This window comes from Protopterus annectens, chromosome 4.part0, assembly GCF_019279795.1.
Source record: "Protopterus annectens isolate FY-2018-M chromosome 4.part0, PAN1.0, whole genome shotgun sequence".
Classification (NCBI taxonomy): Eukaryota; Metazoa; Chordata; order Ceratodontiformes; family Protopteridae; genus Protopterus; species Protopterus annectens.
The window spans coordinates 1,996,301,247-1,996,315,447 of record NC_056733.1 but is presented as its reverse complement, the minus strand read 5'-3'; the positions used below and the strand labels follow the sequence as shown (position 1 = coordinate 1,996,315,447).

Here is a 14,201-nt window from a genome sequence, read left to right as displayed (position 1 = left end):
GGGTGTGATAAGAGAACAGTATAGGGGCACAATGACCTCTGTTGACGTAGATGTGAATCCTTTCCTGATACGGTGTCAAATGTAGACAGTCTTCCTAGCCACATTGGCAATGTGGGTGTCACATAACAGGTTACTGTCCACTTGTGTCCCTAGGTCCCTGGTTACTCCTTCCATACATAATGGTTTACCACCTATGTGGTAATTTGTGGTACCTTGTTTGGTATTTGGTGGGACATTCATACTGTCCAGTGTCTTCAGGACGGCTGGGTGGGGTTCCTGTGTGTGAGAGTGTGGTCTGCAGCATGCTACAGACTGTACAGCAGTCTTGCCTACAGTTAGTTGCACATGGGTGGACTCCAATGCCTTGTACATTGTCAGTTACCTGGACGTATGGGTGTCTGTGCTGAATATGGATACTCACCCTCCTTTTATGTTTTGTTCCAGGTTTTGGGGCCATGACACATGAAATGTGGTATAACCTGGTAGTGCTGGTGTGCTGTCAGGAGGCTTGCAGCAGGTTTCTGTCACTGCACAGACATCGATGTTCTCCATACTAGGGATGGCCTTGGGAGCATGCATATTGGGGTTTACACATCTGGCATTGGTCAGCATTACCCTTATGTTTCTTTCCACTTATGTTTTCTAGGGTGGTGGGTCAGTCTTTTCAGCCTTGCCTACAAAAGGCTCTATGGAGGTGGCAAAGGCCTTATCCAATATCCAGACGCCCAGGGGTAACAGGTGCAAGCCATCCCAAGAACAGCTGTGTGGCTTGTCAAGCATGACATCCCAAGCAGACAGACATTGGATCCCCTTGGAATGACACCAGTAAGTGTGCCACTTGCTATGACTGATCATTCCGTGTTTGTACTGTGGCATTATTCTTGGTAAGGGTAGGATGCTGCAAACGGTGAGTGTCATACCGGCCTGGACTACATAATCAGAGAGCTCATCTATGTCTCTTTTCATGTAGTCTAGGGAGGTACATCTCAGGTCATTCACGCTAGCATGGACTATGACTGCATCATATTTCTACTTGCTTTGGAGTGACCTGCATACTTCTGTTATGTGGCGTATTGTGGCAGCCTACAGGCAGCTTACTGTACCCTTTCCCTTGTTCAGTCTGGTGTGGAGGACAGCAGTGTGTCTGACTATGGAGTCACCTATTACAACTGTATCAGGCATGTTGTTTCTCCTTCTGGCCTGTGACTGTTTGGCACACCAGCTTTGTGTACTATGTGTTGCATGTGCTATGTTTGGAGGTTGTTTGGTTGGGTGTCTGCTTTAGAGGCCTCTGTTGGTGTGCTGTGTTTGTAATTTGTGCCTCCGGGAATGTTTTTCTGTGTTTATGTGTTTGGTTTGCAGTTGTGATAGGTCTATGTGGGACTGTGTTTGTGGTGTGTGTGGTTACCTTCTCCTCCTTACTAGTTTTGGGAGTACTGAGTTGAGGGAGCTCAGCCTCCAGTTTGGATAGATGGTTGCATCTCTCACATATATTTGTATTTCTTGGGTGGAGTTGGGGGTTGTCTGTGTACTTGGGGCAGGTGTAACATTGCCTCAGGATTCACAGATTCAACTTGTTGTGGCTGGCCTTAGTGGATTGTATGTGTGGACAGATTTTATTGCCATACTACTGATCAGTGATTACTTCATTGTTTATGTTTGCTCTATCATGTAGTAGCTTCCTCATTCTCTTGCATGGTTTGGTTATGGCTGGTGTCCACCATGCCAGATTCCTTCATGTATGGCATTGTGTCTTGTTTTAATTTAGGATTGCATAATCCAAGCATTCCTGGCAGTGTTCATGGAATGGCTGTATTACAGGTTCTGAGGTGTGGCCCATATTATGCACCTGCACAGGACCTTTAATGGATTCCACATCAGTTTGGAGGAGTGCAAATATTGCTTAACACATGTTTTCCACTGTGGTTTTCTGGCGAGGGACTGTGGTCAGGATTTGTATATCCAGTGTGATTACTCTATGGTCTGGTTTTACCAGTGAGCAATACACTTCTCATCTTGCCATCCAGTACCCATGTTGCTGATTATCACATCCAGTATGCTTACCCCTCTTGTGGGAGTGGTACGTTGCTCCTGGGCCTTTTGGTTTATGGATTCTATGAACTTTTGTCCTACACTGTTGGAGCTAGTATAATGCTCCCAGTCTATGTCTGGATATTTTCAGTCACCCAATATAATGTGGTTTGGAGGACTTGATATATTCATGTATTCCAGCATAGGCCAGGTGCAGTTCCTGGTGTTGGGGCAGTAGTCTGTAGCAGGCTATAAACTGGGGGGCAGTTTTAGCCACTGTTACTTGACCATGGCTAGTCCATGCTGCTTTTTGTTGCAGTACCAACATGGGGGTGTGGTTATCCTTGACAATTCTTGCTAGTCACGCTCCTTTTGTAGCTTGTTCCATGTTTTGAGGCTGTACAGCACAGTATGAGGTGTAACCTGGTAGTGTTAGGGTGCTGTTGTGAGCCTTGACTCAGTTTTCTGTTACAGCACAGATATCAACATTCTCCATACTGGGTGAGTTTAGACTGCATGCATCTTGCTGTTTCGACTTATCCCTTATCTTATTCTTATCCCTTCTGATACCTATGGAGATAGGTTTGTGTTTTGAGCCTTACCTATTCAGGGCACACTGTGGGTAACAACAGCCTTTGCCAGTATTCATACGGCCTGCACTGATAGGTGCACGCCAGTCCTAGCAGGTGGTGCATCATGTCATGCTCAGCATGTCATCCCAGACTGGCACACATTGGATCCCCTTTGACTAACTGCGATACTTCAGTCAATTATTGCACTTGATCATCTCATTGTCATGTTGTGGCATGATGCTTGGTGAGGGTAGGATGTTAGTCAGGGTCCTCAGGTGTGCATATAGTACATGGTGTTACATTACTTAACACATAGCATTCGTGCCTCAGGTGGTGCTGCAGGGCTGCCTCTGTCGGATGCACATATTACACTTCCCTGTACATGTTTGAGAGCAGGTTGTGTCATGTTAGGCATCCCTGTTACTATATGAGTGAGTCAGAGGGGTATCATTCCCAGGGTTCCTACTGAGCCAGTGTATGTGCTATGCGTTGCCTCTTTGCCAAGGCCATGGCATACTGGGCATGCCTCCTTCTGCCTACTGGGGTAGGCTCAGGTTGTTCCTCCTCCGAGTCACGCTCTGCCTGTGATGGCCTTGGCAATGGTGGGGGGCTGTTTGGCCTGGCCCTATGCTGGTCCTGCTGCAGCTGTTTTCGCAAGATCATATTATGTAGCATAGCACATACCATGACAATTTGGGCACATTTAGTTGGTGTGTACTGCAAGGCTCCACCAGATGTGTCCAGACACCGGAACCGTGACTTGAGCAGCCCAAACACACGCTCTATTACATTATGTGTTTGTGCGTGTGCCTCATTATGGCGTTCCTGTTCAGGTGTGTGTGCGTTTCTGATGGGTGTCATCAGCCACGGCTCCAGTGCATAACCTGCATCCCCCACTAGGTGTCCATGCGGGATGTCCCCATTGGCAAATGTCTGGTACAGCTGCGTCAAATGCCAGATGTGGGAATCATGGTAGCTCCCAGGACAGCCATCACACACATTCATTATTATGCCCTGGGCATCACACACGACCTGGCAGTTGATGGAGGGGAAGCCCTTGCTGTTGATGTATGCCCTACCCCGCTCACCGGCTGGTGCTTTGATGCGTATGTGCGTGCAGTCTATTACACCCACTACCTCAGGGTATTCCGCTATTTGCTGGAAGAGACGCATATTGCTGGCCAATACCTCACGGGCATTGGGGAAATATACATGATCACTGACATGTGCTGACATGGCATCCAGGAACTGGTGCAGTACCCTGGAGGCTGATGCCTGTGATATCCCCATCATATCACCAGTTGGTCTCTGGAAGGTACCTGTTGCTAGTATTCTTAGGCCAACACATACCTTGGTTTCCACTGGGATGGGTTCCCCTCTGTTGGTTCTGTGTGTGAGGCGTGGCCTGCACAGCTCCACTATTTGCTGCAGGAGGTCTCTGTCCACTCTATAGCTCTACTATCTCCAGCTCATGTAACCCGTGGTAGGTGACCCTGGGCCTGTACACTCTTCTCCGTCTCCTTACTGTGGGTTGTCTGGCACCATCTGCATTGTCACCACCCTCAGCAAGTCGCCTATGTCTCATTATGACAGCTATGGCAGCCCCTAACATTTTTGCTCTGAGTTCAGCTTTTTCAGTTTTCTCTTCTAATAACTTAACTCCTGTCTTGCAGTGTCTCTTGAGAGAAACATCCTGCACTGCTGTTTGCAGAGTTTTAAGTGCTGGGCTGGGCTACTATTCTGCCTGTGTAATTGCCTGCATCTAATTGTTTTCACCTGCTAGCTCCAGCAGTATTCCCTGCTAGCTTCCTACTAAATCTGTTGCTTCCTTTTTCCTTTCTGTTTCCTCAGGGTGGAGCCGTGTGTAAACCAGCAGAAACACGCTCACAGTGGCTTACACGCGCACACACATATTTACACAGTTCAGAATCTGCTTATTCAGATTAAAACGCGTGCATGCCCGCGCAAACAGTGTTAAACATCTCCCAACATGCTCCCACTTGCTCAGTCTGCCTTACACGCGCACACACTGCCTTACTCGCGCTTCATGGCGCGCACACATGCGCATACACATTCAGCAAGAAACTTTGGTGTAGGCAACAGTGTACACCTTCCATTTCTTGACTTTCTCATGCTTAGTTAGTGGCACACCTCTTTCCATGATATCTGTCTGACATCTGTCATATAACTCTGACCTCCAATGAACTGCATTTCTTTCTACCATTCTCCCCTGTGATGTCACCTATCTCCTACTCTGTTCCTCCCCCTTTTGTAACTCTTACACTACTCAGACTGTGCTCATTTGCTATGTGACAGTGGAATTCAGTATCCTTACACTCATTTGCCTCAGATTGCCTACTAATGCTTAGTTACATGTCTTAGACTCAGCTTCCCCCCTTAGCAACCACTACACGGTGGCCATGTTGGTTTTGGTCTGCTGGTCCCTGCATTGACATTCCATGTATTGCATAAAACCTACATTTGTAGGTTTAAAACCTTCATTTTATGTTCTATACAGCGCAGCCCGTTTGCTTAGGCTGCGCTGGTTTAAACATCGGCAATCGAAAAAAAATATATTTTAATATATTTGCATCAGGTTACTTTGCCAATGGCCACATATTTGGCCATTGGCATGCTGCCTGACACATATGCACCCTTTATTTGGAGCTGACATGGCTCCATTGCAGTTTTTGCAGAAACGTACTCACTTGTCAACTGAGTACATTTCTGCAGCTAAAACGGCTCTTACATGGGCTGTTCTGGGCTTCCTGGATCGCTAATCATCCTCATTTGCATGCTATTCGGCTGCAAGTGAGGTGATTAGCTTATCCACGCCCACTCCGTGTAAGAGCTGTTTTAGCTTGTCTCTTACATGGACTTTGGGCTGTTCCTGGATCGCGAAGGCTGCATGGAGTCTTACACTACTCTTAGACTCCGTGCAAGCCTTCGTGAATCCGGCCAAATATCTCAGGATGCCTTCTAAATAGCATGAAACATGACCTATCAGGGCCTCTGGTATTACTCTTTACTTGTAGCCTATAAACAGGTTTCATGTCTCATGAATGGAGAAAGGCAACAATCATCCCTGTGCACAGACCTGGACCATCTACAGACCCTGGAAACTACAGACACATAAGTCTCACTATTCTTATACGTAAAGCCATGGAAAGAATTATCATGGAGATGATCAGTACAGATATAATAAACCTCCAGACACTGGACCCAACCCAGTTTGGTTTCGTCAAGGGCAGATCATGCCTACTCAACCTGGTGGACTTCTTCGAGCAAAGCAATGGATGAGGGCAAAGTCGTTCACACTGCCTACCTTGACCTGGCCAAGGCATTTGACACAATACACCAGTTGGGTATTGTTGACAAACTCAAGAGGTTAGGTACAAACCCGTATGTCACCTGATGGATAGCCAACTGGCTAACAGACAGTACCCAGGAAGTTAGAACTGGGGAGTCCACCTCTGCAAAGAGGTCAGTCACAAGTGGAGTCCCTCAGGGTCAGTCCTTGGACCGCTTCTTTTTTGGCATATACTTCTCAGAAGTCAAAGCCAATGTCAGCAGTCTCTGGCTGACTAAATTTGCAGATGATTGCAAATTAGAAACTGTCATTGAATCTCACACTGACACAAATGTCCTCCACAGGGGCTGATACAGACAAACAACTGGTGTCAGAGCCATGGACTAAAACTAAATGCCAAGAAATGCATAATAGTATCCTTGGGGAAGTCACCCATCCCTGGTAACTATCATATCAGCAACATACCCCTTAGAGTTGACCCAGTTGTCAGGGACTTAGGGACACGCATAGATAGTAATCTAGCCTTTGATCATCACGTGTCTACTGTGGTGAGGAAATCATTCTATGTTGCGCAAGTTATAAACAAAGGTATGGCATCTAAATCCAAGTAAGTCATTGTTCCACTGCATTTGGCATTCATCAGACCTATCATTAAGTACAATGTCCCCTTTGGTATGTACCTTAACAGGCATATCCAACAACTGGAATGTCCAAAGAGGTTCCTCACTAAAAGAGCACAGGGCATAAGTAATATGTCCTATGCAGACCGCCTCAAGGCCCTATCCTTGTATTTTGTCTCCTACAGGCTTTTGAGGGGAGATATATGCCTGTCATATAGAGCATTATCAGACCCCACTCTGATGGGCCTCCTGCATATCCACAAAACAAAGAGCACCATAATTACCCATTTTAAAGACTTAAACCTTGCCTGTGATATAAATAGGACCTGCTGGAGAGATAGGTATGTATCCGAGAGACTACCCCGTCTATGGAACAGGCTCCACATCCATGTGAAACAGAGTTCCTCCCTAACCCAGTTCAAGTGCAACTTGGACAATTGGATGGTAAACCAGAAATTCATCCCTAGTTTGGCAACTATGTCTCTAATAGACAGAGATAACCTGTAAATGGTTCATATCCCAGGCCCATGCTTACACTTATCAATGGTATCAGAACTTGTCAGAGATTTGGGATGTATGGCTAGGTTTAAAAAGGTCCTTGTGGTTGTTAGCCTAGTAAACACCTAAGAAAGATGAAAGCAGTCTGCTGCATGTACAAAAATAGGTAATATGAGTACTCATGTCTCATTTAATCAACACAATATTATTTGACCACAGAATGGTCTACTCAAAGCAGCTGCATTCTCAAGGTCGCAAAACACATGAGTTTTTTGCAGGAGGGTAAACATCTTGCTCCACACAGAGTCCCACACCTACAAACTATCACACTGTCTTTATGTATATGATGGTGATGACATCCAGACTGTTGAGTTACTGACTACTGAGAAATTATTGGATTCCCATGCAAAAACGACTTACTATTAAAAGTATACAATAATTTGAGCTCTGTGTGTGTGTGTGTGTGTGTGTGTGTGTGTGTGTGTGTGTGTGTGTGTGTGTGTGCGCGCGCACACGTGTGTGCAAGATTGCTTTACATATTTGAAAATGAGCCGGCCAAAGATCACTGCATCCCCTGTAAATTTTTTATGGTATCAGGTTGTGAGTATATAACAGCATTTTTTCAGCCAGGGTGCCAACGGTTGTATGAATTTGTGATCCCGCGGAGGCGGAATAGCGGTTAGTTATGGCTGCTTGACATAGATGGCGATTATGGGAAATGATCGAGTATGGTATGTAGATGGCTGTAACTGATGTTAACAGCAAACTTTAGGGCTCTTCAGTATTGTCTGTAGAGTTTTGGATGGAACTCCTAATGTCATGAGTGATAGTTTAGTGTGAACTGAACATGATTTCAGTGATAGGTTTCATATATACACTTAGTGATTTATTATAGAGTGTTAGATCTCTGCTATTGTGGCTATTGGATGGATTGGAATTATTCTGAAGGTATTGCTGAGTGTCGATGGGAGATTTATGTTTTGCTTGGGTACATGTATCGCTGCTGCCTACATACATTGTGGCTGGTATTGCTATGTGTTTTTCATTCTCCTTTTATTCTCTCTGTTTTGCTCTTTCGCTGGTAAGCACACATAAGTTTATTATGATGCATTGTTTATTATGATGCATTCCGTTTTAACATGATGCAGTTCTGACTGCATTTTATGAGATGTCTGTTTTTGCTTATGTACATTTCATGCTTGAGAGAGTTTAATATAATCTCTAATCCCAAGTTGTATTTTAGTTTGATGTTGTTTTTATATCCTTATATTTTGATATATGTTTTAGCTAGTTTATACAGTGTTTAAGCTGAGGAACAATGTGTCAGAAGTTTTCAGTACTGCAGAACAGACTAATTAGTTGATTGATTGTTCAATTAACTATTCATTTGTTAATTAGCTGCACACTATATTGGAGAGGTGTGTCTGTTTCAGAAAGTACAAGTACTGCATTTTAGAACTTAGTTTTGTTTAAGGATCTGAAGAAGCGTGTTGTACACGCGAAAGCGCTTGTCCGATTTAAGTTCGATTAAAGACTTGTGTTTTTATCCATTTATTGTGGTGGTCTGTTCCAGTTTGTTTTCAGTGCATTCTCAAGGTCGCAAAACACATGATTTTTTTGCAGGAGGGTAAACATCTTGCTCCACACAGAGTCCCACACCTACAAACTATCACACTGTCTTTATGTATATGATGGTGATGACATCCAGACTGTTGAGTTACTGACTACTGAGAAATTATTGGGTTCAAAAACGACTTACTATTAAAAGTATAGAATAATTTGAGCTCTCTGTGTGTGTGTGTGTGTGTGTGTGTGTGTGTGTGTGTGCGCGCGCACACGTGTGTGCAAGATTGCTTTACATATTTGAAAATGAGCCGGCCAAAGATCACTGCATCCCCTGTAAATTACAGAAAAAAAAAAAAAAAAACATGGAATTACTAAACTACGAATAGCAGCATACTTGAAAAAAAACGATTTATATTTTTGCAGTGTGGTAAGATCCCTCTTCATCATTAGGGAAACTCTGTCCCCTATCCCCTACTAACATATGCTAATTCCAAAGTAGTATTACCTCAACGAAGGGGGGGGGGTATACGTGTGCTACCTACCATCTGCTTTTTTCAACACATGTAAATTACTTAAGAAAAAAACACTGAGGACTACAACAAAACGAAGGTTGTTAAAATATCTAATTACTTATATGTTCATGCTTTATAAATGATAAAACTTCTTTCAGTTTTCACTAAATGCAAATGATGCTGATAGTATGCCTGGTAAGAGACAAATAATAATAATAATAGATAAGAAATCCATTTTATTTCACTCTTTTGTACTATATTCTTTTTTTTTCCTCACTGTCTTGTTCATTTTTGTCAAGGTGGTCAACTTAGCATATACTCCTAAAGGATTTGCTATGATTTGGGAATTATTATCCAGTAAAGCATAATTAACTGGGACTGATTGCATCCCTTTTCTTAATATAATCAACTCTAAGGTCACTCCACCTTAAGGAAACGTGAATAACCCCTTTCAGGTTTAGTGTTGCACTGTCAATCCAAAGCAGTAAGCTACTTTGTATCTAGTTGAATATATTCCCCTGTAACTGTATGGTTTTATTTTGCCTTATCTGGAAATGAGGCCACCTAAAAATGCAGAAAACTTCTACAGACTATATTATTTTTACACAAGCAGTATTTATTTATACTATATATCTCCATTATTACCATATATAAATCTGTTGGATTCATATTATATGATCGAACGCTAGAAATAGCAAACGATCTATTATCGAACCCAAATGCACGAAACCACAAAATTTCAAAGGAATGGTCCCTAATCCATTCGTTCGATATTCTGTGGTTTCGTGCATTTGGGTTCGACAAATGAGCGTTCGCTATTTGTAGCATTCACTCATGTAATAGGAACCCGAATGTGTTAAAAAACAAAACTTTTTTTTTTCTAAATGGCAATTGCAGCTGACATTTCTTGTAAGTATTACCTTCCAAAGCAAGAAATGTATGTAAAATATTACTAGAAAATTAAGTCCTGGTAATAGTGTGTTGATTGGTTAATTGCTTAGTTAAAAGATGCAGCAATATTTATCGTCCTCTTCAGATTTCAAAATGGCCAGCGCAGTTCCAGCTATTTGTTTTATGTACAGAATGTAGAAGAACAGGAAGTGTAATATACAGAATGAAATAAAAAAAAGATGTTTAGAATCTAAGAAAATGGTAATGCTTGCCCCTGCACTGCCATATGTTAGAATATCTGATCTGGAGAAGTAGAACAGTGGTTTGCCTTTATTTGCCCATTAATAGTTCGCTCATTTTTATGAGGTCAGGTGTTGCTGCTTAATGTTGTCTTTCCTCATGTTTGATTGTTTATTATATTCTGTAGGGATGTATGAAGGATTGTTTAATGGTATTTAATGGGTACTCTGGTATTACAGCATCTTGAAGAAAGAGTGGAACATGTTTGCGTATTTATTTATTTATTTACACTGATAGCTCTTTTTCTGAGTTGCAAAAATAACAAAATAAAGGGATGCAAGATGGTGCTTACCACATTTAAACACTTGTTTCTTTTAGTGGGGTTTGTCATTTGTGTATCTGTGCAAAACTTGTTTTTTAATCAGTTACTTACGCACTGATAATTTCTGTACTGCTGGGAATAGTTTTGTGCAGAAGGAGCTGAACAATTATGTTTCATGGAATAGGGTTTACATGTAGTACACTAACCCACTAAAACATTTTACTTATCAATTTGAAGCTTATTAACCAGGATTGTGGACTGATACAGGATCCTTTTCAGCCACTACGTGGACCGTATGACTACACAGGAAATATATAGGCATATAGAAGTACTTATATACATACAAATACACACACATGCACACACATATATAGATAGGCAGATATAATACGACAGATGATATTTGAAACTATTAACAAGCTAAAACACATTGTTAGGAGCATTATTTTAGTAACGAGTTTTTAGTTTTCTGAAAGGTATCATATCTATTAGAATGATTTGTGCATGTTGTTAATTTGTTGGACAAATTTTATCTTTGTGTGATACTTTATTAAATATTTAAAAATATCAAGCAATACAAGACAGTGTTGTGGTACTATTAAACCTCCACAATAAATCTTTCATTTTTTCATAAAATTAATCCAATGAAAATCTTGTCAGGTAAAACAAAATTTTTAGTACCATTCTGTTAGTCACCTTTTTAATCCCAACATTCCAATAGGAATGAAGATGAAAAAAGAGAAATCTGACATATAATACTTACCTTGATTGCTGCAATACATTCCTCTGTGTTGCTTCTTTGAACACAAGCAAATAGAGGTGATCTTGGCACCTGTTTCATGGCCCTTTGGAGTTCCTTGCATTTTTGGAGTTCATTGTCTGATTTGACACAATATCTAATGGAGCTGTGCTGTCCAGCAAAAGGGTAAACTAAAATAGAAATATTAAACATAATTTTATTAATTTCTTTCTTGAAATCTGTTACTTCTCAGAATCATATTTTTTGCCTTTAAATGGTCCCCATATTAACCTTTATGCACTTTGCTTTAAAATTCATGATTATTTAAGATATATTTTGTCTTCTAATACATTTCTGTGCTGGTAACCTGAAAAACTGACATTTAGCAAACAACTGTGCCTCAGTAACATGAACATTCTCTGTATTACAGGAGGTACTGGAGTATTCCTTTCTTCCTCATCGAATATGTTCACTGCTTTAGACATCTACAATTTCATTCTTTATCAGCTATGTACAGAACTCCTCCAGTAACATCATCTACAAATTTTTTCATTTATTCTGTGTTCAGAGCATCTTACTAGCTGAAAAAATTTAGCTGCAACTATTAAGGCACCTGACAGAAAATAACTTAAAAATGGAAGTGAGTTAATACATTAAATCATGATACACCATGTTGTGCTTTGATAAACACATTCACACAGTTGTTGCTTTAAATAACTTGGATAGTGCTGCCAGAATAAATAATATTTTATATTTCTTGAGGTTTAGAGTTGTGTTTTTTTTTTTTTTTTTTGCAAAGGGTGTGAATCAAACCTACTCACAAAAAAAAAAAAGTTAGTATAGTATTCTCTTTTCTCTTTGATAAATGAAATATAAATGAACCAATCCAATTGATACATAATTAATTTAAAGCCTAGATCGTCTGCATCTACATCCTTTGCATGCACATGTTAAAATACAAGCCTCATAGGCAATAGTTAGAGTAGAAAGTATATTTGTTTAAAGTTTGTAGTTATGTAAAATGTCATTCTTATATTCTTATACTAAACATTAATAAAATTTTGCTTTTTTTTATAACACCTTGCTCATCTATTACAGTATTTTTTTTCTGAATTAACAATGCAATGGAATGCAAAAAGTCCTTTGTCTTTCTTTGATTTTTCTGTAAAAGCACATGCCAGCTCTTTTGTCTTCTTATTCATGTGACAGAGAAGCACTTGCAAACATATTTTCATAAAATATTTTAAAAAATTATTTGAAAAGGTTTATTTGTAAAAGTAAATTAAAATAGTGACTACTTTGAATCATTTCAGCAGTTCCACCTGAGACTGTGAAGCCTGTAACTCCTTTTGACCCAATCTTTTTCCCTTCCTCATCATCCTAGGACACCAAGAGAGAAGGGTGAGAACCAGAGATCATGGCAGTCATTCAGCAGTTGGGGGGGGGGGGTGTTCTTGTATACTCCTAATACCTCCTCTGTTGGACAAAAAGCACAGTGCAATGACTGTCACAGTGAACTCAGTGCGAGTGCCAGTGTACATACAAACTCTTTATGGGACCTGCACTCCCCAGAGTCTCTTATGCTAATGCTATAATCATGGGCCTTCCCACAGGTGGAACTCTTGTGGCAGTATACCACCAGCATCCTTCTCTTGGATGCGTGAGCATGTGTCAGCGTTTCATCCTCATCTGTACCTGGCTTGGTTCTGCAGCACACAGGCTTATTGCTTGGCCTATTCTTTCCTCCATTTTCTACAGTATCTTCAGCTAGCGTTTTTGGTAAGTGGAGTATGCAGTTGGTGTCAGCATTAGGCTGTGCCTTACATCTGCAAGGCATGTAAAACAGTAGGGTGTTCCCCACACACTGACTCACAGCAAGGTACCTCAGGTAGACTTCTATGGTATCCACCAGGAAGTTTTGCTGTGAGTGTGTTGCCCCAAGCATTTCAGACCCCTTGTAACATCTGAACCTGTCTTGTAACTCATAAAGAAACATGCATGCCACATTCATACAGCAGGTATATGCTGCACGTTATCTGCGACCATATGGTCAAAAGCATTCCTGATGACCTGATCATTTTACAACAAGAGGGGGATTTAGATCGTCAGCACAACTCACCAGTAGAAACATATGCAATAAAGGCAACAGGTCATGGCTACACATTTCCTTCAAGTTCCTATATTGAACCAGGTTAGTAGTGAATAGCCAAACGCAAGGGAGACCAAGACTCAAATGAACATGACAGTAGTTGCTCAAGACACAGATTCAGCCATGAGGCTCACTATAGCCATATATAGCTGAAACAATAAGTCTAAGAAAAGTTTACTACTAAAACCCATACTTCAAATTAGCACCATCTGCAGCTTGTGCCCTATTTCCATTCAAAACCTGCATTTTTTGAAGTAGGTTTCAAGATGCCCATTGGCTTCAGACTTTTGTCTGCTTATTCTGCACTTACATTCCTTGGACATCTTTACTGACATTGTAGGATAAAGCCCGAACTAGGACTCTGGTGACTTAAGTTCATTTAGTAGCTTGGACACCTGCTGGGGGTGGACTAATTACAAGGCTTAGCCTATTCAACTCTTTTTGGGCTTTAGAACTGAAGCATCTGCTTGGAGCACACAGTCCATGTTTGAATTCTTAGTGATGCTAGGTGATCACTTGGACATGACTGCCTGCTTGGATAGGTGGTTCTTGACCATAACACACAGAGGCATTAATGTACATTTCAAAGGCCAGATGCATGTCAACTTCTCACACAATTTTAAGCAGGCACAGCAGGTCCTATGGCTTAGAGTTGCCATCCAAAAGGTTTTCAAACATCAGAGCTGGCAGAATGCGATGACTGCTCCCAAACCACTCTGTTTTCCAGCCACCAGTATGAAGTTCAGCCTCT

General features: G+C 41.4%; 1 protein-coding gene across 2 annotated transcripts in view; it reads right to left on the bottom strand.

The window, feature by feature from the left end:
* The window catches only part of LOC122800094 (serotransferrin-A-like), a 653,725-nt gene that overhangs the window by 573,790 nt on the left and 65,734 nt on the right, over nucleotides 1-14,201 (bottom strand). For both annotated transcript variants that reach the window (XM_044069618.1, XM_044069619.1), the window contains exon 2: nucleotides 11,326-11,492. In XM_044069618.1, coding sequence (XP_043925553.1) covers nucleotides 11,326-11,492 — 167 coding nt within the window. The remainder of the gene's footprint in view (nucleotides 1-11,325; nucleotides 11,493-14,201) is intronic.